Here is a 26727-nt window from a genome sequence, read left to right on the forward strand (position 1 = left end):
ATGAGTAATTTATTTATGGATTAATATTATAATGGAAGGTATAATTTACGTACGTGTTTACCATTTGATCAGTTGATTCCGATATTATCTGTTCCATTATTAACTACTTACAGTAACAATTTTTATATCAGTTATGTACTGGATAGAAAGACAAAGGATTATATTATCATAAAGGATTATGTTAAATATAAAGAATTATATTACCAAAAGTCGTAGCTCGTCTCGATAAAAATGTGAAAAATTTAGTTAGCCAAAGATAAAATTAATCAAGATATTTAACATTCGAATTACGAATTTGCGAAACAATTCGTAATTGAAAAGATATACGCATCAATGATTCTGTGGGATACTTTATACATGCAGATCGTACGGAACCGACAAAATTCTGCGCGGGATTAAAATGGCAGCACCTCTGACCGTTATATTTCGAAAACATATAACTTTTGATAAAATGTTCATAATGTATTTACATGAGAGCAGCTAACGGATCGTAGCCGCGTCATTATTCTTTATACTATCGAGCGACTATAGGATAGTTCTCTCTAATAGCGGCGGAAATGTCGAATAATTTCATTTAAACTTATTTAAGCTATCGTATTCAGTTAGCTAGTCGGCTAGCCAACTAAATTTGTGGATATTGGCTGTCTGTGTCTCGTTCGAGGATCCTTCAATCCTCTGGAGATCCTTCAAAACAGGTTTCAGTGTCGAGACCGACCACGACGTGACGAGAGGGAAACGATGCGGAAAACAATTTCATCGGCTTCGTTGTCGCTAATCAGCACTTTGGCAGCGAGCAAACCCTGATGAAAAATTCTCATTGAGATCTCGGGGACCCTCTTTCTCTCGCAGCTGTCTCTATCGCGTCACTACTACACCGCTGGTCGAACAATATCCTTTCTTCGCGACGACGTAGAAAATCGAAAAGTCGGCCGGGAGACAGGCGGAAGAAAAGGCCGAACGGGAGAGTTAGAAAGGAGACGTTCCCATTCAGCAGTAGCTTAACGATCTATCCTTTCGGAACGACGGCACATCCTCCAACGTTCTCCCGCAATCCCTTTTACTCTCGCTCGTATCTACCACATCCTCGCGTCACTGTGCCTTATTCTTCGCCATTTCCTTCTTTTCATTTCGCTATACTCATTCTCCTTTTCCTCGCGCTTTCAGCAGCGATATCCAATTATTTGTAAAGATTTAAGTAAGGAAAAAATACAGATATAGATACGTCAAATAATCTTTTTAACCGTACAATAAAATAGCAATTTGAAAGCAGTTATCTGAAAAGATGTTTGTATTTGGTGTATTTTAATTATGTACACATTAATTCAAATAGAGAGAATATATATGAGATTCACGATAGATTTTTACGTGACAATATTATAGCGTATGATTTATATGCAAGTTTAAAATATGAAAATAAACTGACATCTAAATAATAATCATCTGGCAAGCTAAAGTACGTACGTAATTATCTTCGCGTCTTTTATAGCGTCTTATCTGGTCTCTTTCCTTGGCCTTCTGTTCTATAAAGGATTATATCCAACCGCGACGATTGTTAGTCCAATACCACCCTCTAATGCATAAGAAGGCTGTTAACGAAGAGAGGAGTTAATTGCGCGATGGTGTCTCAGCGGAAAAGCACAGTATTACACACAGAAATACCCTCGTTCTTCGCCCGGAGTCGTTTATGAATTCGCATTGTGGGTGAAACTCATAACGCAGATTCAAACGCGACGAAAGCTCGAAAGCTCTTTTGATATATTGATGCCTTCTGCGGTATTAAGCGTATTTTCAATGTATAATGAGTGTTTTTATGCGTTTGTTACATCCTTTAATGCGCGTTTCGCAGAAAACATCTTCCTTTCTAATATTTCAACGAGCATTAAAGCTTAAAGGCATTAGAATTAATTCGCATTTAGGGAGGAAGAATGAAAAGACACATAATGTCTACCCATTCCCTTTTACCATCAAAGAGTCATTGTCCGGATTATAGATATGTAAATGATCTTTTAAGTCTCTCTGTATTCACGTAATACTATACAAGGAATATAATAAAGCCATTTTTAAACTTTATTCTATTAATTGATTAAGATTGATGACGACGAAATAGATTGCAAGTTTTTTTTATTATAGAATTGCAAAAATTATTAATAAATATTATATAAAACATTTTTTACAATTTATAAAATATAAAAAATATTTAGTTTTATTTATATTTTAAATGGACATACAATGTTTCGAAAAATTGAAATTCTGTACCTAAAAAAGTACGACACAGCGCCGAAAAATTCATTGCACCGAAATATTATTATTTGAAAATGTCACTTCCAGAGATATTCGAGAACACAGAGGCGTTACGAAAAATCACAATTTCGAAAACCGGAAAAACAAACGGTATCCTGGAAAACTATGAGAAAAGGACGATTGACATATACGATTTTTAATTAATGACTTTTTATGACGGCTCATTCTTGTTCTCTCAACTTTTTGGGAATATATACGTACAAATATCTCGTTTCAAATATCTCGGGAGAGTGATATTTCGGAATGACGATGGTGTTGCCAAAACGAAATTTCCAAAACGCACTTAGCTACTCGTTTTATTGAGAATAGCAGTATTTCGATTTTCGGTCGACTTTCGTCCCGGAAGATTCGTTGGGATGTAACGCGTTCGACCGAACCGCGCTCTGCCGCGTTGCATGAAAACAGAAAGCTTAGCGCGAGATACATCGGGTAGTGATATATCTCGAGCGCAGCGCAGTTTTTCCGTCGCTTTTAATCCCGCGTACCAGCGATGCTATTATTGCCTACAATTCAAGCACACGTTGACAGCCGGCAGTCGATTATTTTCCCCGCGGTGAAACATTTGTGCCGCGGTATCTCGCAACCGTAACCAACGGCGAGGGCTCTCTCTTTCTCGCGTTCGTTAAACACCGTCCGAAATTTATGCTTTATGCGATCTGACAGCGTAACGAGCGTGAGCGAAATTTTATCGGATTACAATCAGAATACCTCCTGCGGCTCCCTTGCTTTCGATTCGATTAAAATCGCCTGGGGCTCCTATTATCAAGACTAGTTGATCGTTTTTCCTATATTTTTTTGCGGAAGTCGTAGAGCTTGCTGCGAAGCAGCAAGCGCTTTTATTCGAAGATAGTAAACAATTTTGTATTACGCTCATTCGTAAAGCTTTAAATTGTTTAAAGCAATTTTCCTTTTCGGAGCAACGATCTGTGATTCGAGTAGGTAAATTTATAAATAATACTAAGATTCTCTCGGCGAATTTTATTGCTAAGTATCGTATCTAAGAAATTGCGATTAAATCACAGGAGTCTTTTCGCAATGCATGGCACACAACGTTCGGTGCACCTATACTGTCATACGAATCGTACATTCGTAATCAATCTGTGAGAGTCGAAATCTTCTCAGTTGCCGTTGAGAGAACACGTTTGATAAATTCTCCGTCGGACAGAGTATACTTGAGATCATTTCCGCATTAACGTGCAAACGTGTCAGGCTGATACTTCGGCGCGGTTTTCGTGATATATGGCGGTGATTGCGCGGTGAGGAATGGCGCGCTGAAATTCCAACGAAGTTTCGTTAACGATGCGCCATGATGGGTCGTCCGACGCGCAAAGAGCGCGAAGTCATTCGAACAATCTCCCTTTACTGTTCTCCACGCCCGCGCGTTCTCGAGAGATGTGATTTCACGATGCCGGATTTTACGACTCATGCAACCGAATTATTGTCTTGTAAACGCGTTATCCGACAAAGTAATAAATGATACGTCGCTTTCTGCCACGTACGAATTTCGTAACGCGCTTTGTTCAACGAAGCGTGAAGGATAGGATAAGACGGATATAAAACACTGTCGCGTTGTTGTAATAAAAATTAAACAATAAATGAAGCGTCATAAAAATTTTCTCAGGTATGTTTTGTTCGCGAAATAAAAAATTTGAGTTTTCATATTCTTATATTACTATACCTTTGTAATACACGTACATACATACACATATACACACACCCGCATTCATACAAATTGCATTTATACGTGTGCTCCGTACAATGTGCAAGCGAGTCACGCAATAGTCGGCCGCACGCGTAACGAGGTAAAGAAAGGGAACGTTTAATTAAAAAATTCCAGGAACAAATTGATTCGTTTCAGTACGGTATTCTCGTAGTTAGACGAAACTATTCGATGCCGCCATCTTTCTAGCAACGTCGATCGAATAGTTATGAACCCATCGCTAAAAATTGTCACATCGCTAAATTATCAGTATACGCAATTTAGAACGTGCAGCTGAAAGCACAATAGAACCTTTTTTTCTGTTTCGATAAACACGCTGGAGGTACGATGTATACCAATATTGGACACGCGATAAAGGATATTGCGTATCACCGTTATGAAATAAGCGAGAGGGCAAAAAATGTAGATTTAACCTTCAATTGTTATACAATTTCTCCTGGCGCTTCCTCGCTGTAACACTACCGGACATCTGCCGTGCGTGAAATCGAGGCGAATCGTGAAACGCACTCGAAGAGCGCGAAAAGTAGCGAAACTGCTCAGTATTAACGAACGTGCGTAAAAATATATAAAAAAAAAGAGAAAAAACAGGCCCGCCGATGTATAGACACGCGGAATTCATACACGCGTATACGCGATGTCGCGGTCTGCGGTTCGTGAATGGGGATATGCAAGCTACGTACGCTTAAACGTACATGTTATACTCACGCACAAAACGGCAAATTCGACGCGCGGTTTGTGTGCGCGGGTTCGCGTCGGTTCGCGCTCGAGATAAATGAAATTCATAAGACGGGAATGATATCCTTGAGACGGGACTTTCCCGTGCCGGATGGGCGATAGTTTCGCGCAAGACGAAGCGAGAGAGAAGCCTCGACGGGGTTAGTGTGGGGGTCAGGGGGGCTCGTGCAACAAGTGACGTTATTAGGTTGGCGCTCGAGGGTTGCAAGGGAGGGAACGGAGCGAATCATAATGCATAACTCTTGCCCGTCCTTGTCTTACTACTCGCGCGCGCGCCCGCACGGCCATTCAACTTCTGCGGAATTGCTCGTGCCAGCTTAAACCGAATCACCCCCGAAAGACCGAAAATTAGCGAATATTCAGTGAACTAGATGCCACGATTATTTTTGACTCAATAATAAAATTATAACAAAATGTTATTTTGATATAAATACAAAATTGATATTTTAAAGCGCAAAAGTTCTTCAGTACCAGTTTGCCGCGGATATAACTGGAAATTCATGTGTGTTTTAACTTTTACATGCTCAACATTATCGAGAATTGAAAGCTTTCACGGTCAGTTAAACTGCAGAAATTCCCTTTGTGAAATCCGATTCAAAGTACTTTAATTTAGAAATTGAATGGGGATACACAAATGGCGGAGTCCCCCAGGTTTTCGATAAGGTTTTCCCCCAGGTTTTCGATAAGGATAAGGACTCGCATTTCCCATAGTCACATATCGCCTGCCTTAATCTTTCTGATAAGCTCGGGTTATGATATTCACGGCGAACTTCAAAAGCTCGTTTGTGCTCAGAGATCGGTGCCAAGTTACGTTGAGCTCATTCGTCCTTGTCGTCCGATACGATAATCGGCCGGTCCGAAGACGTGCCCCGTCCTAGAAAACTAAATTTCCATTCCGTTTCTCGGCGGTGGTGAACCGCGAAAAGAGACCACGTCGCCGTAACGGAGAAGACAAAGAGGCTTTATTATACGAGGAGAGCGATGGAAATTGAGAACGGCGAGGGCGGAGATTGGCAAGGATGCCGGGTGTTCCCCTTGGCGTCGAACGGCAAAGACGACTATCTTATATCCGCAGAACTCGGATTATTACCGCTCAAGTCGGTTATTCTTCTTTCTTTTTCATTATATAATACAGTTTTGAAACGCGCTAATCATGCGTCATCGTTTGATTCTCTACGTTCGCCTTGTTGTGTGAACGTAAAAAAGTTTATGATTCGCTCTTCAGTCTTTTATCTTGAAAGAAGGAAAAATCTATTAAAGTGAGATTAAAGTTAATATTTGATGTTTAAGATCATTTTATTCTTCCTATTTCTCCTTTCATTCTTTCATGACTTTAAAGATTTAGCGGCGATAGTGATTGAAGTATAACCCATCTAAACAGCTGAGGCGATGAAAGTATGGTATAAAATCTATAACTTATCGATATACGTCTCTCTCTCTCTCTCTCTTTTTAAGTATCATAAAAATTCGATCTCGCCTGAGCGTACAAAGGAAGCTTTTCAAAGCTGAAAGGAATCTTAAAGGTACCATATGATCGAGGAGTATTCTACACGTGTAACACGCGGACGCAGCAGCGAGAATGGAAAAGGAAGCGGCGGAAAAAAGGAAGGAAAAAGGGAAAAAAATAGGGAAAAAAGGGAAATCCAATGGACGACAGGGACCACCGTCGTGTCGTCAAGCCGGTCGGTCCTTTTTCCGCCTCGCGGCCCCCTCTGTCTCTCGGCACTTGATTTCCGTCTTTCCCATTTTCCTCTTTCGCTCCGTATCTCCCGGAACCCCCCCTGCTCGTCCCACCCTCGTCTTCACCCCAAGTCCGCCATTTTTGTTTGTATTTCGTGGTGATCGTGGCCCGGAAACGGACGTCCGCGCCGTGAAAAATGGCCGCCGTTGCGCTTCCGGGACAGGAACGTTCTCCTCCTCCCCCCTCTCCCCCTTCAGCCCGTTATCCCTCCTCGCAGTTCTCTGCCCTGAATTCTACTACTGACGCCCTCGTCCCAGGGCGAAACGCGTTTCATCCGACCGACCCCCACGACGTGTTCTACCTTTCTGCTCTTTACCACTGTCCTGTCCGACTTTGGCCATCGACCGGTGTCCGAACCGTGACCATTTGACGCAACGCGCTACATGTGTTTCTGACGTCGTGCAAACCAAGCGTTTTATCATAGTTCCGTGAGCCGTCTAGTCACATTTGATTGTAGTAATTGTCACTCGACACTTCCGCGAACCGCGCTGATATCACGCGCGTTGAGAGAATCCCAGTATAATACGGTTGCGATCGTACACATTTGTTGAACGAATAACAAAGCGATTGTAGTCAAAGTAGAATTCTATTCGTTTTGTAAATACGTACAATAATATTAGTGGATTAGAGCTTTGTTTAACTTTCTTGCAGTTTTGCGCTGTTTAACTGCACTGTTCAACAAAAAAAATACAAGAACAAAAATAATAGTTTTTTCGTAGTTTTTTAAACGCTGAATACGATCCTACTAAATTGTTCTATCACGTCACAATTTTGAGAAATTTGCAATTATAATATGCCAAAATACACTAAAATAGTTCTTTTTTCTAATTTGAATTGTAAATTTCTCAAAATTGTGACGTGATAGAGCAATTTGGCAAACGGGATCATATTTAATGTTCGAAAAACATATACTACATAATATACTATAGGAAACGATTAATCTTGTTTTTATGCTCGAAAAGAAGTAATTTTTTGTTGAACAGTATTATTGATTGATTGATAGATTGACAGAAACTTTGAATTAAAAACTTATTTCTCTAACTTCCTCTCCGTGTACTCTGTTTCAGGAAAGTTTCAAGAATGTGTTGAGCTGATTCTATCCGGTTATACTCAGGGTTTTGGGAATGGATTCGACATTATTGCTGCTCCTACTGACCGGTAAGTTTGTAAAATACTGTGCTTCTCGGCAAGTAATATATAGAAGAAGTGTCGGCGTTCTTTGGCTTGACTGTTGGAGTCGTTAACGTAGGATCTACAATTGTAGATGGACTTCCACGCAGAGATTATATCTAAAAGTCCCGGCAAAACTTTGGTAGCGAGTCCCACTTATTATAAACTTCGGTCCGGCAACACTCTCCCTTTGCAACAATGAGTTATTCCGCAATGTTGAGGGAATAAAACGGTTCGCAAACTGCTACTGGAAATTTTTCTCCTGGTCTTATTTTACAGTTAATAAAACCTTCTCGTATCCGCGTAAAGAAAATAGAATTGTCTGCGGAAGTAGCATCGCGATATCTATAAATACAAATAAAGGCAAGCTCGTCCGTCCGTTCAATAATCATTTCACGAATTGTTCAATGAATTGTTCAATTGTGACAAAACTGTTTCTCATGTTCCATTTAATAATAGATATAGATGGAAGAGAAATGTAATACTTTTATGTCATATCGTGAGCAAAAATGAAAACTTCGTATTATTTTTCAAAACTTGAATTAAATTTTCGGAAGATACAATATCGATACGATCAGTAAGTCGGTGACGCAAAAACTAGCGATATCATATCTCTGAACGAGCTTCCGAATGGGTCTTCGAATTGACTCGCCGCATTTCTACTCTCCAGGCACACGGGTGTGCAAAGGACAGAATAAAATTCGTGGTCTCCATCGAGGCGAGAACGTTTGGGGAAAGTGACTTCGATTTGACGCTCCGTGAACTTGCAGAATAACCCGGCCCTTGCCTGGGGCCGCGGCCGTGGAGAGAAAGGCGAAAAAACGCGTCCATTCGCGGCGAGCATTTACGTGCGCGCCCCACGTAGCCCCACGGTCGATGACCACGTGGAAGGTAGAAGCGAGGACGAATACGAGAGCAGGAGCGGGAAAAACAGAGGAAAAAAGAAAGGAGTACGTTTGGTTTGGCAGTGGGTGGTGGGCGTCGAACTCGGGACATCGCGCGCGGATGACGAGTAATCGATCACGAACACTCTGCCAACACTACGTGGCGAAGAGCACGGCGGTTCTCATTCAACCCGAAACGGGAGAAATTTTCTCTCTCTCGGCGAAACGTCGATCTGCCGTTCTCGAAAGTGTGTAGCCGCGTGTATGAAACCGCGAAAGATGGAGCACACGATGAACGCGACGGGAAGGATCTGGGCGATTAGTCTGACACCTCGGAAAAACATGTTAGAAATCGTCGGAGTGACTTGTCTCGTGCTGTAATACGTCTTCCGCCGCCACCGTTGATAATAGACGGAGATGCGTCGATCTCCGACACATCGGGAATTAGTTTCGAATGAAATTCGATACCTGTCGGTAGGAGGAACTCGCGAAGGAGAGCCGGCCATCGGAAGCTGTCGTCGCGCAAATCCCCGAGCATAGCTGAGAGCCATGCGCCGGAGATATTTGCGGACGAGTTCGTAATGCTTTCACGAAAAATACAGAAACCCCCGGCTGGCAACCCGTCCCCCTCGCACCCGGTTACCCCGGCCGTCCCTGTATCGATTTCTGTCCGATGGAGTATCGCGATACTCGCCCTCTCACCACCTCTCGCGCTCCTCTCCATCCCCGATCGCCTCTCTTTGTGACTCGTCCTCTTCGTCCCCCTTCCGCCGTCCTCCATCGGTCCCCCACACTCAATCCCTCTCTCGCTTCCTCTCGCGTCCGCGTGTCCCTGTATCTGTATCGCGATTTTCAATACCGTGCCGGGTGCCCGCACGTGAAGCGAAGGTGGACGTCCAGGCGGAGATAGATCATTACTTTGACGAGTTTCTTTTCCGACCTTACACATTTGTGCGAGTTAATAGCGGCTTCTTAATCCTAAACTATACGATTTCGTAATAGAAATTCGTAACGACAAAACGAAAAAAAAGAAATGATTAGAAAACACTGAATATAGACAACGTAGAAAAATAGTTTAAGTCGAGTTAGTGCGTAAAGCGCTTATTTCAGACAATTTTTATTTGAAAAATACGAGATATGTGAATGACTGTTGTTGATAATCTCACGCAAATGCGAGTTAATCTCGTGCAATCGTTACAGACTAGCTATACGCACTGAAATGATAATGTAAAATAAACGCAGCATGACTAAAATCCAGAGAGAGAGAGAGAGAGAGAGAGAGAGAGAGAGAGAGAGACCAAGAGAGATCACGTAAAAGTACATAACAATACGTGCACGTAAATGTGGAGAACACCTCTCCGCTCACACCTACTCATTTATCACTGCATCCGGAATGGCGCGAATCGTTCGCCGGTTGGATGGAATTATTTATCTCGAAATGAAGGCTACGCATTCGGTGAGCCGGGCAGGATGGATAGGCAGCATGACATGGATGTCCTGATTTTTGTTTTATCGTTGAAAGATACAACGGTCGCTATAACATCCACCGGCTAACACGTTCACTGGGGGTCATCGACGGCCGACCGATATTCCATCGTAATGGATCAAATAAATGGTGATGAATAACAACATAGTTTTGCTTTAGATTGACGTAAAAATGTGTAATATTCTCTTTTCTCTTTTTTTTTTGTAAATATAGAGAGGCGACTGTTATTGACGGGGCATGTATATCAACGCAAAATCAAATACGAAAGTGGATAAAGTGCAAGTGTATAGTAGCGTTACAGAATAATTTTATACAAAAATATATAGAGTAAATTTTTTCGTGAGAGAAAATATGATTTTGGGTGAAGTCTTTGGAGAAATTATTAATAATGTCAGCGGAATGTCATTATATCCGCCGGTGCGGTGGTCGCAGAGATTGAGTGATATTTTTGACATCACACACAGTTTACACGCCACTGTAACGGGATTGCGCGATCTACCCCACGTATCCAACGATAACTTTATCGCGGCAGTTTATTCTATCGGCACACGAAAATCGTGCCAATGAATATTCCTGACAAAAAGCTCTTATCCATACGCAGCTCTAATGCTTTCGTTTCTATTATCTTTTGGAATCGCTTCTCTCTTTCATATCTCCTCTCCTCTTTTTCTTCATTTCGGGACGCGTGCGTTATACGAGTCCTCGTTACAAAGCGTTGAAGATTAAATTTATCACGAATGTGGAAATCTGATGAAAGACACCGCGGATTACCGTCGTGAATATTATATTAAACCTATTATGCGAAGAGGGGGTTCGCTCCCCCGGGAGGAGGGACTCGTTTCTCTCCAGTACGTGCTAATATTTTTTATGTTATTTATACAACGCTGCTGTCACGCGAATTGAAAAATCGTATATTGGTGTGAAATGTACGCTTCTCCGTGCTTCGGTCGAAAAAAAAAACGAGAAATAACACGTCAAATGGTTTCGACGCATCTAGTTACGCCGTAAAAGCGGACGAACCGGGTTGCATTTTGACCATTCGATTTCGACAAAATCGATTTTGGAACAGCAACGGTCGCGCCATCGGCCACCGTGCCACATACCGCGCTTGTGATGTCGGGATTTTAGCGAACCGTGGGGACCGCACAGGGCGCGTTGCCAGGGGCGCTAAAATATATGCTTAATATTTACTCCAGACCGCACGGCGAAACGTATGGCTGCCAGGCATAATAAATTTCATTATTAAGGACACTGACGACCGAACGGCGTTTTCGGTAGAAACATTGGCAGCGAATATTGGTTACGGTGATCGAAAGCATAAGGCGCGGATATGCTAACGAATGTGACCGTTTTTATGTTTATTCTTACGCATGAGTTTCATAGAGTAGCTTATAATTGTATTTGTTCAAAGATAAAGGTGTAACACATGTTATTCGGTTTTAATTATTACATAACCATGAGATTAAAGAAATTATTTATTAAAAGTGTATAGTGTAGTGATTTATTTACTACCCTTTTACTCTTCAAATAACACAAAGAGATCCAATTATCAATATTCTTTGCGACTGGTCATTTATTGATACGTTTCTATTCTACTCCCGGTCATTTCCGATTCGTATGAACTGAAAAGCGAATTCCTATTTGATCATGGAAATCGATACCAGGGATAATACCACCAATGAGATCACCATCCAATACGGTATGATAATCGAATGATGGAATTGACAAGAACCATGGAAATGGAATTTTGACATTGTAAATATTACTACAGAAGTATCAATATATATTTTCGATCATTCAATTTATAAGGTGCACCGTTATTTGTATACAAAAACCAAGAACAATTGCACAATATTATTATTAGTGTGCACGACTAATTAAATAACAAATCGTAATAATGATATTAATAATAACAAAAATAATAATACAAATAACAAAAATAAAATAGGGGAACGGGGCTAGAGAGAAAGAGAGAGTCCCGGACAGTGGGTAGCCCTGGATATTATTGAAATTCAAATATCCCGCGTATCTATGGCCATTGTTTAAACATTCTAATATGCCCTTCTGCGTATTATCCCTCAACATATGCGGGATACTTTAATTCCAATAATGTCCGGGGCTACCCCCGTTCCCCTAATCATAGTCATGTTAACTATAAAAGCATTTAATTGAATACGGTTTGTTTCAGAATTGTTACTACTGCAATTTTTGATATTGTTACAGTATTTTATTTATTTATCTTTGCGTTCCATTCTTATATATCTAATCTTAGAATAAAATTTCTTTTTTCTTATATATGTATAATATAATTATATGTATATGTATTAATTGCACCTTAAGTAATTACTTCATAAAGCTACATTAGTTAGTTTGATATATGCTGCTGTATAATAATATTTCTGCTTTGAACGCGGATATCGGCGTAAACACATGCGCATTAACGTATAATTTGTATAATAGCAGCGGTGATTATATTAAAAGCTTATTTTGCTATAGCACACGTATATCTAATTACTATAAAATAGAAAAGAAGAGAACAGACGGTGTTCAAGAAGATGTGAACTACATAGATGAGAAAATTAGCTTTCATTTAAAAACTCCTCTGATTCGCGCGAGACGTCTCGTATCGATTATTTTTCCCGATATAGATACATACGCGGAGGTAATTACCACGAATGGAGCAATGCGCGTATCTTCCGATATCGATCGATATTTATCGGATTACGTCGCATCGCGCTGAAAACTAATTTCACGCGTGGCATTACTATTACGTTGATTCGATTTCGATTTTTCCTTGTCATCTCGCGACGATTTCCCCCCTCCCCCTCCCCCACACATTCTTTCCTTTCTGTTTTCCAGTACGAATCGCGTTACTCGCATTCATGAGTTTTTGCACACCATTGTTTTAAAGCTTCGGAAAAGCAATAATATCTAGTTTGTTAAATTCTCGTTTCGTTTGCGGCAGGGAAATGAATTTTACGAAGCAATTCCGAAACACAGATACTTTTTTTTTCGCGAAAAACAACAAAAAGGACAAATCGACGGGACTCTTTAAAATTAGAACTGTCTGTAATCGAATTAATTTTTCATATGGAAACAGTCAGTCTCTCTCCGTAACTTCAAACATATATACCATTAAGTGAAATTATTAATTCATCGGATGGTTGCGCGATCAATCAACGGACATCTACAAAAATTTTTCAACCGCATGGCAAATGGACACATTATTTAAGAAACAAAAAATTTTCAATCAAATGGCTTCTGTCTCGACAGTATACGGAAGGAATTTAAAGAACTTCGTGGGTTTGGTTTGTAGAGAGGAGGGTTAATAATTTCTAATCCTGAATATCCTGATAGCGCGCGACACATGTATATCAGGACATTTCGCGCGTACATTTCGCAATTCGAAACACATTTTCCTCGCGATGTATCCGTCATACGTCGTTCTCGTATCTAATCCATCACGGCGCGGCAACCGCGTTAGGCAGCGCGTCGCCACGTCGGCGCAAATGCTCGTTATTGCACGTTAAAGTTCGTTCTGGCTGTCAGCACGACACAACAAACGTGAGCTTGCGAGCCGTGCCGCGCCAACGTGACGACGACAACGGCTACGTGAGCGCGAGCGTCGTCGTCGTGCCAGAAAATTGATAATCGCGGGTGCGATAACCCCGGAGTACGCGCGAAGAAAACATTTGCGAGACAGCCAGACCCGCTCTGGCTCTCTCGACTCGACTCGACGACGTGCGCCGTCGTGTCGCGTCGCATCGCGTCGCCGTCGTTGCTGCTCGCAGAAATATGTGGACGTGTTCGCTCTCTGAATGATAAAGCCTACCACGTGAATCCGAAACGAGCAACGCTTATCGTCGAAAGGGATATTAAATTGGTTCCTTTATCGATGAATCGACGATAGGGATAAATCGCGCTCCTTTATCGTACGGAGAAACTATGTATGTAAAAGAGAGTACTTGTTACTATCTCTATATCTCTTATTTTGTTAACGAAATAATAGATTGTGCACTATTGAATGAATATAAGGAAGATTTTTTACAAACATTTCACGAAATTGTATAAATAGTATACCTACCACAATTATTCTCGCAGAGTTATAAATTGAGTTATAAATTAAAGAATTCAAAGTCCAGTGAAGTCTCATGAGTTATGTAAAATTCTGTACGTAAAAATTTTTTTATCTTTTATTTTTTAAATTAATTTTATTTCATTTTTCTACGAGATCCGGTAATTCGGTATTTCGAAATGCGACGGAACTTGAGTTGCACCGCGCGAACTCTAAGCGCCTTCGTATTTTCGCGCAGACGTGTCACGCAGGATGCTGGTACACCAATACCCAGCAGACATTCTATGCGCGCCGACGAGCTGCAATATCAAGCTACTGGCACAATTCGAATTCCTGCAGTCCGTAACTCAAGAACGCCACTTTTTCTCCCGCTCTGTAAATTGCTAAAGCCGACTACAAACGACATGTTCAAGTGCTTACTGCAAAATACATTCCTATTTCATATAAAAACATGTGATATCAAAGTTCTTTTGATATCGATACGCGCAGTAACTGACAAGGAAGAGAATGCAATCGTAAAATAAAATAGATTCGTATCTTTTAATAAATGAACGCCCTTCAAATAGAATAATAAATCGCGTTAAAGATGCCGTTTAAAATTAATGGAGACTATCCGTCTTGAGGAAGATTGATGAAACCGACCGTAAATCTCATTAATGATTTATTCGGTTGTCCGCCCCACGGAACTCCCTCCGTGCGGCTTGGTCACGTACCGTCGCAACTATTTCGATTCTATTGTGAAGTCGAGTTTCCTAACGTTTCGCAGTTTGTAAGCGTTGTTCGTTCGATGGCGCGTGTACCGCGACAAGAGTCGCATTTCCCGCATACGATTCGCGAATACGTTCCCGTAATGCACGCTCGTGTATAGGTACAAGGTATGTGCGTGTGTACACGTGATGCGGAGCGTAGTCGCGCCACGTTATCTTCCGAATGCACGTGTCGCGACCGTGGAAGTGCTTTGGCAAGGTAACGCAATAACGTTCGATTATTGGTAGTCGCGGATGCGGGGGCAGAGAGATATGGCCACGGGAGAGAGCGTACGGCGGGAGAGTGGTATCGGTGGTCCAATGGTCGTATATCAAAGCTCTAACGGGAGCGCGTTTTGCCGCTTTCCGATTCTCCGGTCGTTCTTCCCGGGCTCTTTGCCTTTCGGCGCTCGGCGCAAGCTGGTCGGTATCAAAAGCTCGCGGCGCGCTCCGAAAACTCCCGGCCGCACTCAAATACCGCGCGAGAACGCCTATATATATGCTCCTTATTCTGGAGAAATGGGTACGTGGGAAAAGACGCGACTTGCCGATATCAATAATCACGCAATCCTTCAAACGCGAACGTCCGTTCCGCCGCTGTCCCGGCTGCGAAATTCCATCCCGTTCGCGCCTCGCGGTGCGTTAATGTATGACAGATAAGATTGAATACGTTAGCGAGCCAAGTATCTATGCTCCGCCTTTTTGTAATTTTCCGTAATTTTGTATCTCTCGAAATAGAAGATATTTATAAATTATATCTCTTAGCTTTTAGAGTGTTTCTTACGCTTACAATTAGATTTATAATCTTTAATTGAATTTCGAGTCAAAAAGAATCTGAGAATAATTCATATTTTAATTAGAGACCAACTGAAAATAGAATGAGTATTTCTGTGAAATTTGACACCAAAGTATTATGCATGACAGCAACGACTATTGTGAAGCACACCGAGCGTACGTTAAATACATAATGAACTAGTTATTGAATTTCACGATATTTTAATGGTTTTTATTTCAGTATAATGGCAAGTTATTAATAAATCGGAATATAGAATAGGCTATGAAGAATAAAATTGGTTTTATAATAACTATGAGCATAATTAAAAATCAACGTATCTTTTATTTTATAAACTAATTAAAATGTGATCTATAACATTAAAATCTCATCTTTTATTTGCATATTAGACAAAATTTCTAAAAATATTTTTTATATGCTATTTAATCATAAAAGCTTATTAAAAAAAACCACATACGAACTTTAGATTCTGTTCAAAAAATATTTAGAAAGCTCAAAATAAAATAATGCAACTGAATTAATAATTTTTCTCTAATCTTGAATAGATAATTTAGCATCCAGAAAGATGTAAGCACAGAAAGATGTAAGCACAGAAAGAAATTAAATAAAAACTTTACATATGTCGTAAAAGTTATATTACATGATAATATAAGTTACATTAAAGATTTTATTAATTATTAATTAAAATGCCGAAATAATATTAGTATGCCATGTTTTATGTTTTCAATTTTCTGAAAATCTTTTTATTTCAGATGCGTATATATACACATCCTTATATGCAAAATAAATCGGATTGTACAGGTATATTCCAATATTAAATATTCATATGCTTATTAGCCTGTTAGTTTTTTTAGCTATCATTGCCTTATCTATTTTAAGGCAATGGATCATGAGATATCATATCTATCAATCTTATTCTTACGCTGCAAACTTGATATATACATCTACATTCATCTTATATATTTTATAGATCCATTACCTAAAATTAAAACAAAAGATAATATATCTCACTCACCGATACGATGCGTAGCAATGCATGGAATTGGAGACCATGTTACGCTTTGAGCTGTAAAATACAATAATTATACTTAAATTAGAAAGGCCCACGAAATTTACAAAAATAATTGTTACGTTAAACAATTATAAACAATTATTTCTACAATTAATAACTAAAGTAATAAATTTTACCCACCCATAGTCGCTTTGCTATTGCTTGATGTCTTTCAGGCTTTCTCCCGCTCTCAGATTTCTATGCCGGGTCGCAAAACATTTACTCACGAAAACACGGTCAATTATTGTCGCGCACTAATACTAATGAACAAAATATGATGTTTGCGCGACGTTTTAATCAGCACTTTTGATTTCAATCACGCGCGACGCGCATTTACTTCATTGTAACAGAAGAATAACGCGAGCAAAGTACGATTGCACGAAGCTACACTGTTGAATTGTTTAAATTATAGCTTTTTAAGTCGCTTGTCTTAATTGATGTGTATACACGAAGTTTATTACAGAAATTAATTAAATGCGCGAATTGTTTATTGCTAACTATTTGTAGAGAAAAACGTTTTCTCTAAGCACTTGAGATCTCCTTCGTTTCGAAAAAGATGACGTGACAATAAAATATGAAGCGGTTCGCGATGCTGTTTATCAGCTTGGAGTCTCCGTTGTGCAAATGTAAATAAGATGAGAAAAGAATATTCGCTGAGTTGAGGATTAAACTGATGAAAAATAGGTATTTCGAATTTAAGCAGCATCAAAAAGATCGTTATAGTGACTATTATAAAACAACAATTTATAATTTCATTCTCTATCGATTTTTACTTATTAAACGTGCAAGATACGCGAAGAATCTTTAAGCGAGAGAGTTATAATCTTACGGGTTATTAACCGTAAAATGTTAATAGGAAATGATCACGCTTCGATGCGATTGCGTTTCAATACGTCGGGTGGCTTGCACACTACCTCTTCGATCGAGTGTCGGTCGACGAATGTTAGCGCGGTGACCTTTCGTAAACAGACTTGTCGAACGTCGTGACAAGTATCAAGACCAGGCCAAGGCGCGTCAACAGAATTATAGTCTATAGGAATGAGATCAAGTTCAATTATTGTGTTATGAATAATAAATTAAAGAAAAATATTTAACCCGTACCACGAAAGAAATCTTATTTATTTTATGCAACATATAATTGTTGCGACTTATTTGTACAATGAAATTGTATTAATATAGTTGCAATTGATAAAATTGCAATTAAATACCAATACTTTTTTTAAATTATATTTATTTAATAATATGGCTTTTATTACAGATTACAGTTATTGACAATAATTATATTTCACACGAGTATGTACTTAAAAATCCGAGTCAATTTCAATAATCAAGTTTCAATTTCTAGGATTCGAGTAATATTCATAAAAAATAATATTTCATACATATTGTACTTGCAAAGTAATTGATCTCGACTAGTTAGTTTCGAATTTTAGAATAACTATCTGTAGGAATGTATACTATAAGTAATTTCTATTGCAAAAAAATCAAATTTTTTAGAAGTAGTACTCGAACTCTAAGAAAAAGGTTTAAAAAACGTATAAATATATAAAGATTTTAAGTAATTTTTATTCTATATTTTTAATCATATTTTATTATATTTAATTTCAATGATTAATAATCTAATATTCGTAATTAACAAAAAATAATATATTAAAATAATTCTTACTTTATATACGAACGATTTGATTCGAAGGAACGTAAAACTAGTAAAGTACCTACTCATGAAAGATTCGAACATGTTTGATCCAAGTTCGAGTCCACTTGAAAATACTGCTTTTATTTTTCGAAGTAATTATAGACAGTTCGAAACTACGCCAATGGATTCGAACCTACTTGTAAGATACTTAATCCCATCGTTAGTAGCGGCGTACGGTACTTAGTGTCACAGCAGAATAGTTCATGCCGCCCAACATATTGAAGTGTAATCAAGTCGGAACTAAGTAAGGGCTATCATTACAAACCTTTTACGGTTAATTATTCGCCCAATTATAATCAGCTCTCGCGCTTTAAGATTTGTAAGTGGCAAGTATAGAGACAATGACTATTTATTATCGAAATATTCAATACTTTACAAGACCAAATTATGTCGAATATATTTTGTTTTAATATCTTGCGTTTAGAATTAATTTCTGCAAATAAATTAAATATTAGTGTCGCCTAAAATAACGATTAACCTCTCGTTTAATGGAGAAAGCGTTTTAAAATAGAAGTATTATTTGTTAAATCCTAAAATGAAGAATTTATTGCAAACAACGTGGTATATAAGTTGATATATTATATTATATAATATACATATTTTTAATAACAAATTTTAATGCAAATTTTATTAATTAATGCTTTTATTTAATGACACTTTAGTTGATTTAATGTGACTCCATTATATAGACATATATATAGGTATATATTTTTTTAATTATTGAAACTATTATTTAAAAAACAAAATTTACCTTCGTTTTGATTGAAAAACTATTTATATGTAAATTAATTTAATTCTTATAACTTCTAGATTTTTGTATAGAATAAAGAATAAAATTGTATGGTTTTTTAATAAATCCAAAAATTAGATTAAATTGTTGCTAAAACTATTGCAATCCAATTTAATGCTTTTTTATCAATAATATCCTATCTAAAAAAAATATAGAATAAATAAATAAATAAACATTTTTAAAAATAAAATTATATTTGTGTAAGTTGAGCAAAAAGTAACTTATGACAAAATGCAAAAACTCTGAAAAATAAAAAAATAATTTCTGCTGAGAATTCATAAATCGAAGCAATGACTTATCAAATATTTCACGTGATTTATTTGTTTGAAGTAGAAATTGGTAAAAAATGGGAATTATTAAAATATTGTTTTGTAATTTTACGAGTGATAATTATCTTCTTAATAATGCTTGAATTCAAATATATCTCGTGTCGCGCTTTGAATTTTTAGTTAAACCTTTTTAGGGACATTATTATAAAATAAAGAAACAAAAAAATATTTTAATATCACGTGATTCCAAGTGATATATTGCGTTTACTATCATATGAGATTTCTCTTTTTTTCTTGTTGAGAGAGATTCAATGGCGAATATTTATTTTATAACTGTAAAACTAATCTAAAACTAAAGATACACGTATGTACCAGTGTTTCTAAAGAGGTTAAATGTAATTTATCTACCATTTTGCGATTGATATTGCGCAAAATAATATACGGATCACCTGGGTCGAGTTATTAAAATAACGGGAAACCGTGCTAGATCGATCGTATTGATAATTAATTTGATATAAAAAGAACAGAATATTTAATATTGATTTCGTTGAATATTTCGTTAAAAGCTAGACTGGCTGGCATTTTGGCCTTTGTATTTGTGTGATACAAGGCTGTCGAGGTGTGTTATCGTTCGCGCAGCCGAGACTCGAACGAACAATTCAGGATAAGCACGAATCACTCCATGTGTCATCGCATTAAAACTCGAAACAATAATTCTTTTAAAGAACATCTAATATTAATTAACTTCCGCAATTAACATGTATTAAGATGACTGTGATTTATCAAAACGTGATATTTTGCAATTTATTTATTTTACTCGAAACAACAAAGAATAAGAATTACGAATTATTATATTACATTGCGATATTTACGGGCAATAATTATTGGAATTATTTTTTGTGTATCCTGCAACGTGCCTCGAATTTTTCGTCGAGTCCAATGTAATTTGCTTACTGTTCTCTCAAGTCGGAAACTCGGAGTAACGCACCAGTCGTCGTACACGTAATTGAAGTTAATTTAAAATGCGCGTCGCGTGCGATTAACGCCAGTAGTGTCGTGCAAAGTGCCAGGCGATTATCCTATTTCGGCGATTAGTACGTGCGATCGTAATTAACCGTGTTTTCGCGAGTTAAGTATTTTGTGAGTGCAAGAAGAAAGAGACCTGGGAGACATCGGGCAACGGTGGAGCAATTGTGGGAGTAAATTATTATTTGCTGCTTCTGACAATTCGCTGAGTACACTACTAAACTCTCGGTTGATCTCAAAACAAAATAATTAATTAAACAGTATGTGTCTCGAGATGTGAAAATTTTCATATGAGATTCCGCGTAACGGCTATAAATACAGGCGTCAAAACATGTTGGCATTTTGGAACTAGCTTAGTAAGCATTGCTGCGCCAGAATTCCGTTAAAGATGTGTAGCGAGACGACGGTGTCGATTTCACCGACGAAGTTTATCGGTAAACCGAAGTTCACTGCTAATTTCTCGTCCCGCCACACCTCAAAGTGCGCTTTAATTGCGTTAGACGGGAAGTAAATTACATTAGATTGTCAGCCCTCGAGGATATAAGATCCCGATGCTGGCGGCTGATTGCAGCTTTCGTGTGCTTAGCTGCTGACGTTCAACTTCATTTTCCGTAAAGTGGATTGAGAAATAAGATCCGCGATTAATTAAGGATGTACAGGCGAACTCTTGTTCAGATATCTTCCAATGCGATTATATGCTAATGACCGAAGTGGATAAACTAAAATAAAAATATAAAAAAAGAAGTATTACGTGAGTGAAATAGGATGTAGATTGCTCGACATTAAATCCGATATAACTAGGACTTCCAATCCTTCATAAGTTCAGATGATCGGTTCTGACAATAGAAAAAAGTTATTGGAATAAAGTTATTTGTATTATATAGATACTTTTCGTAGAATGAAACTGTTGAAAATATACGTAATATGTACGTACGTATTTAACCCTCGAAAGCCACACTGGAGTCTCAGGGACCTCAACAAAATTTTGAAACTACGTTTGGAACTATCATTTATATTTTTTAATGCATATCTTTTAGGAGTAATTTCTTTAAAATAAATTCTGAGACTACCATCATGATTCTCAGAAAATTTACGATCGATTGAAAAAAAGGAACATTATACAATACGTTTATTTTTTCGAAACTTATGAGCGAAAAATGACTGAGGTCCTCCAGACCCGAGTGTGGCTTACACGTATGCAAAAACAAAATATATATATAATATATATATTATAAGTGTGGTCTGCGAGGATTAAGTATCTCAGAAATGACAATATTCCATGTCTCATTGTTGATATAATATTATATAACATTATTCATGTGCTGTTTGCATTTTCAATAAAGCTGATAGTAATGCGCATACCTAAACCCGTAACAACCTATAATCACGGTACACTCATAAACGGCAAGTAAATAATGCATATGTAAAACCGTTAATGCGTGCGTCGAAAAACAGATACATTTCGATTTGAATTTCGCTCTGCGTATGTTATATGCCATAAATATGTGATGTTTGTGCGCAGTTAATATTCCATTTGTATACACACGTTTTTCCTATCCTTCCCAAATCCCTGCTACATGCCATTTCAAATAATCAATCATATATTAACGGCATAATTGCGTTTAGAGTAAGCCTATACGCGTTAAAAGCACTGCCGATTTAACCGGAGAGACAAAACGGGGAGCATGTACGCGGATCCCGCGGAGTAATATTAAAATTTAAAATCTCATATGTTTGTCTTGCGAAAGTAGAGCGAAGTAGCACTTTCCACCGGGAGTCCGCCGCGTATTTCAATTTCGCAGACAGCGAACGTATCAAATAAATCTCAAATTCTCGCGTTCGAGGACCCTAGAGCAATAGAGTACACTTTTCTTGCTTATCGATGCATATACGCGAGCGTGCGTCGACATGTTGGGAAATCGGGTCAAAAACAATTTGACTATCCCCTCGAACGTGTTATGACGCCACTTGAAAACGCTTTGAAATTGATGCCTATATTCTTCGCTATGTCACGTACGGTTATGGAATCCTAATTCGATGTCATGTATTTTTCTTACATTTATGGTCGTACGACTCAATTGTGAGATAACTGAAGGCTTATGCCGAAGAAAAATGCGTTTAAAAAGTTTAGTCTCAAAAACTCTACCAGCAATGCCATCGCATGCTATATTCATATAATATTCAACATGAAACTAAATAAAACGCGGAAAACAATTTTTCTGAAATTTTATTTTAAAGTAAATATTTGTGACCTACGAAATGTGATCCACCTGACACTTGTCGCTTTTTTACATTTTTATGAGTTCAAATTAAGATCGAATAAATTAATAAAATCGCATTTTCGTCTTTGATGTCTCACGTTGCTAAATATTTTTTACATCATTCAAGAGAGTATTAAAATACTTTGCAAAAAGAATGAACAGACTTTCTCGGCTTTATAATCACTATAAAAACACGTTTGAACATTGCAATTATCATATTAGCATAAAGAATTTAAGCTAACCACTTCGTATTAGTACGTTCGAAGACTTTTTTGCCGCAGGGAAGAGTATAGATAAATTTGGGGATGGACGATCAGTCGATGAAGGGGGTCGCGGGGAGGAGAGGGAACGAAGGATGATGGAGAGAGTCGCATGGGGCAACGGCATAATCGGCTTACACTATAACAGCCTGACGAGCGCGTGAACGGACGAGCGGATTTGATCCCAAAAGCCCCAATACCTCGAAAGCTTCGATATAACCCTTTTCTCTTCTGCTCGCACGCCGCTCTGCTCGACTTCGCAAACGAATGAAACGGAACACGGGCAAATTTGTTTGAGTCTCACGAACGAGGCTGTCGGCAGCGAGCCACGCAACGAGATGCTATGCGCGAGGTAATTAATTGAACTATCGTTAATACGGTATTATTACTTTCCACTAGAAACGTCAGGCTTGATATTTCCAAGATGGAAATCATCTCGTCTGTTAAAACGAATTTTATCCTCCTTCCGGGAAAACCTCTTTTTCCGCGACAGCATTCCTACTGATTCAGCGCTATCAGTCAAAGCAAATTTTATGCAAAAGCAAATCACAATGCAACAGACGTCCCACTTTATCTTTTACGCATCACATTTCGAAGTTAAACGATTTCATGAAAGAAACATTTTATGACAATAGACGTATATACTTGACACACAATTCAAGTTTATCAAAATGTAACAGAAAACATTTTTTATTGAGGATTAACTATCTAATTTTAAAGAAACCAACTTTACATAATTTAAAAAACTTTAATGCGTTTCACAAAAAATTATTTTTTGTTTAAAGATTTGATTTGTTGAAATTTTAAAGATAATTAAGATATTTTCTTGCCGGAATTACATTTCTCTTGCAATCAGCAAACTGTAGAATTTTAAAATAGAAGCGTTAGTTTTTCCTCGCGCACTCATTTACGTTGCAATCTCTCGTTGCTTCGCTGATGTCAGAGACATCCGCTTTGACTTACAACTGTCAACGCGTGGAAGAATAACGCGACAAGATACCTGGAGAGGCAAAAGGGAAGCTGGATATTCTTTCAACATGAGAAAAAAGAAAGAAGAGAAAGAGAGGAAAAGGCAGTAAGTAAAGAGTAAAATTTTTTCTGATTTAATTAGCGAAATGTACGGATTACAAAGAACGCCTATTATAACTTGGCGAGGTGAGTCTCCGATTCAAACTCCTATTGTCGACTATGCACGACAACCCTTCCTCGCTTTCTTTTTCCCCTATCTTACTGTCGATGTAGAGTTGCATTTCGACGTGAGGTCAAAAATAAATTCTGACTGTAGGTACTGTATTCAATATTTTATACGAGTTAATTAATACTAACCACATCAATCTTTCGAGTTCGGAGCGCTACATCGAATTGTAATGCGTTAGCATAACATTTGCAGAATCTTTTATATTTTAAAAAATCTATAAATGGAGAGGTAAAAACCAGAGTGGTGTAAGTCAAAAAATTTTTAAAAATATTTTTTCGTGTGCATAGATGCAATTTATATATTGTATAGATTGCATCCATGCACGCGAGAAAAAAATTTAAAAAAATTTGACTTACACCACTATGACTTTTACCCCTCCAAATGTACATGAAAATTCCAATATTAATAAAAATACATGAAAAAATGTGACGTTTTTAAAATACATATAAGTTTTAAATTTTATTTAAAACACTGGATAATATAGTTCTGTGATAATCGCATTTCCTTGTATGCACAAAGTCATGTTCTTAAAATTCATAGATATTATTTGATCGGGATATTGTTAGCAAAAAATTTCTAATCTGTGAGAGTGAACAAGAGTTCGCATTCTCGTTTACTTTGCTTTTGCTGCTTTCCTGATAAAGCTTATCCAAAGAAGCTCAATGTTGAGAAACACAGCTATACAGAAAAGGCCGAAAGGATTCTCAATCATCAAACGCGATCGAGCGAGTGCAAATACGAGAGCGTGGCCTAAAAACAAAGAGCGAACTGCAATAAAAAAACTTATTAAAGAGGTCTGGGCCGGCGAAGTCCCGGTAAATATTTGACCGGTCTTTAAACCGCCAATCCTCTAAACCATTACGACGAGGCTATATAGCCTTCTCCCAGCTACCCTCTTCTCTTAGTATTTTTTCCCCTTTTTTTCTCTCCGAGTCTCTTTTACTCCGCTGCTTCTTTATGAGCTCGCATTACGCCTCGTCAAGGCGCAGTTGTATCTTATTTCCTCCTCCGCGTTTATCCTGGGTAATGTCAATTGCGGTTATCATGCAAGGGTAATTATAATTGGAAAAACTCTAGCGTAAAGACGGGTGCGTGTACAGACGCTCAACGAAGATGATTATGCTCGCGCCGTGAAGTTTTTAATAATGAGTTAGTAATGAGCAACACGTGCGCGCAAGTAAGAACAATTATTTATTTTTAATCGTTTATAAAAATAAAAAGATAGATTTCACTCTTTTTCGTATACAGATTCTGTGGAACGCCTGTACATCAGTTCGCCGGTGTATCCGTCTGTCAAGAGTATAGAAATGATATAGAAAATCCGGGACAGAAAATAGTTTCCACAAGTGAAAACTTGAGATGTAAAACACGTGAGAAACAACCACACGCAAGTCTTTCACGATAAGTACGTTAAATCGAATCGCAGACTAAGCGATTTCGAACTGCGTAATTTTCATGTTGCGCTTGCACACGAGACAATAGAAACGTCTACCGTATGCCGTGTTCTCCCCCTTTTTCTCTCAATAGTATCGTTTAACGATCTCATTCCGACCCTCGCGTGACACTCGAAACGCGCATACGATCCTGGAACATTATTTCATCGATGACTTCGAATCTGCATCGGCAGAAAGATATCGCTGTTGTCGAGGGACGCATTGTTTCCGCGGTATCGAAGCACTTATTGTTTCGAGTGGTGTTGTCGTATAAACGCAGGACATTGTTCCTCGTCGTTTATCGAGACCATAGACAGAGGTCGAGGCTCGTTAGTTCTCTCTTTTTGGATTCTTCTTTACGGATTCGTAAGATCTTACAAATATGCTCACCCTGCAGTTGCTTTATCGTGAGATTTTCATCAAACTTGGAGAATATATTCTTTGTGGGATTCAAAACGACCCTTCGTTTGATGGAAACTTTTAATTGGATGTCATCTTTCTCCTCTCTTTCTCTCTCTCTCTCTCTCTCTCTCTCTCTCTCTGACTCTCTCGCGACTTCTGACCATTTTACATTAAATATATTTTAGTAAAACAAGAAGTCAAGTTCTCTTAATTCGTAAAACGATCTGTCATTAAGGTCGAGGGCTCTAGAACATCTTTGGTTTCGACATTCACAGCCTCTTCGCCGTTCGTTGGTCGATTAAAACTTCTTCCACTTTGATTTCCTCTGGCGTGTACTGGCAATTTTGCACCGGTTCAAAAACCGGTAATGCCCGATCGCGATAGCCAAGTCCGATGGTATAGTCCAAGTGGACGTCGCTGTGCAAACTCGCGTTTTCTCATGAAGTACTACTTGACCAAGTCGGGTGCTTCGAGTTTCGCGGAGTAAACTCCGAGCGGTTGTGCGCCGATAGTGATACAGAAAGTTCTTTGTCGTTCTCTCTGTCTCTCTGCGCTCTCGCTCGGCGTAATACGCCGGCCGATATATCGTCAGCGACGGAAGGGTTCGCCGTGGGTATCAACCGTGCGAGAGAGGGCGATCGACAAGAGTGGCGTAACTCCAGCGACCCAGACCTGCGGACGGTCTCGAGT

General features: G+C 38.5%; 1 protein-coding gene and 1 long non-coding RNA gene across 7 annotated transcripts in view; one reads left to right on the plus strand and one right to left on the minus strand.

Moving 5' to 3' along the window:
• The window catches only part of Dscam3 (Down syndrome cell adhesion molecule 3), a 100216-nt gene that overhangs the window by 42776 nt on the left and 30713 nt on the right, over positions 1-26727 (plus strand). For all 6 annotated transcript variants that reach the window (XR_011731207.1, XM_071773132.1, XM_071773128.1 and 3 more), the window contains exon 2: positions 7565-7655. Coding sequence is in view for 5 of the 6 variants with exons in the window: in XM_071773132.1 (XP_071629233.1) it covers positions 7622-7655 (34 nt within the window). In the remaining variant the exon portion in view is untranslated. The remainder of the gene's footprint in view (positions 1-7564; positions 7656-26727) is intronic.
• The window catches only part of LOC139809890 (uncharacterized), a 44126-nt gene continuing 33630 nt past the window's right edge, over positions 16232-26727 (minus strand). Inside the window, exon 3 of the long non-coding RNA XR_011731208.1 lies at positions 16232-16717. This is a non-coding gene — a long non-coding RNA (uncharacterized lncRNA). The remainder of the gene's footprint in view (positions 16718-26727) is intronic.

The sequence above is a fragment of the Temnothorax longispinosus genome, chromosome 3 (assembly GCF_030848805.1).
Source record: "Temnothorax longispinosus isolate EJ_2023e chromosome 3, Tlon_JGU_v1, whole genome shotgun sequence".
NCBI classification, from domain to species: domain Eukaryota; kingdom Metazoa; phylum Arthropoda; class Insecta; order Hymenoptera; family Formicidae; genus Temnothorax; species Temnothorax longispinosus.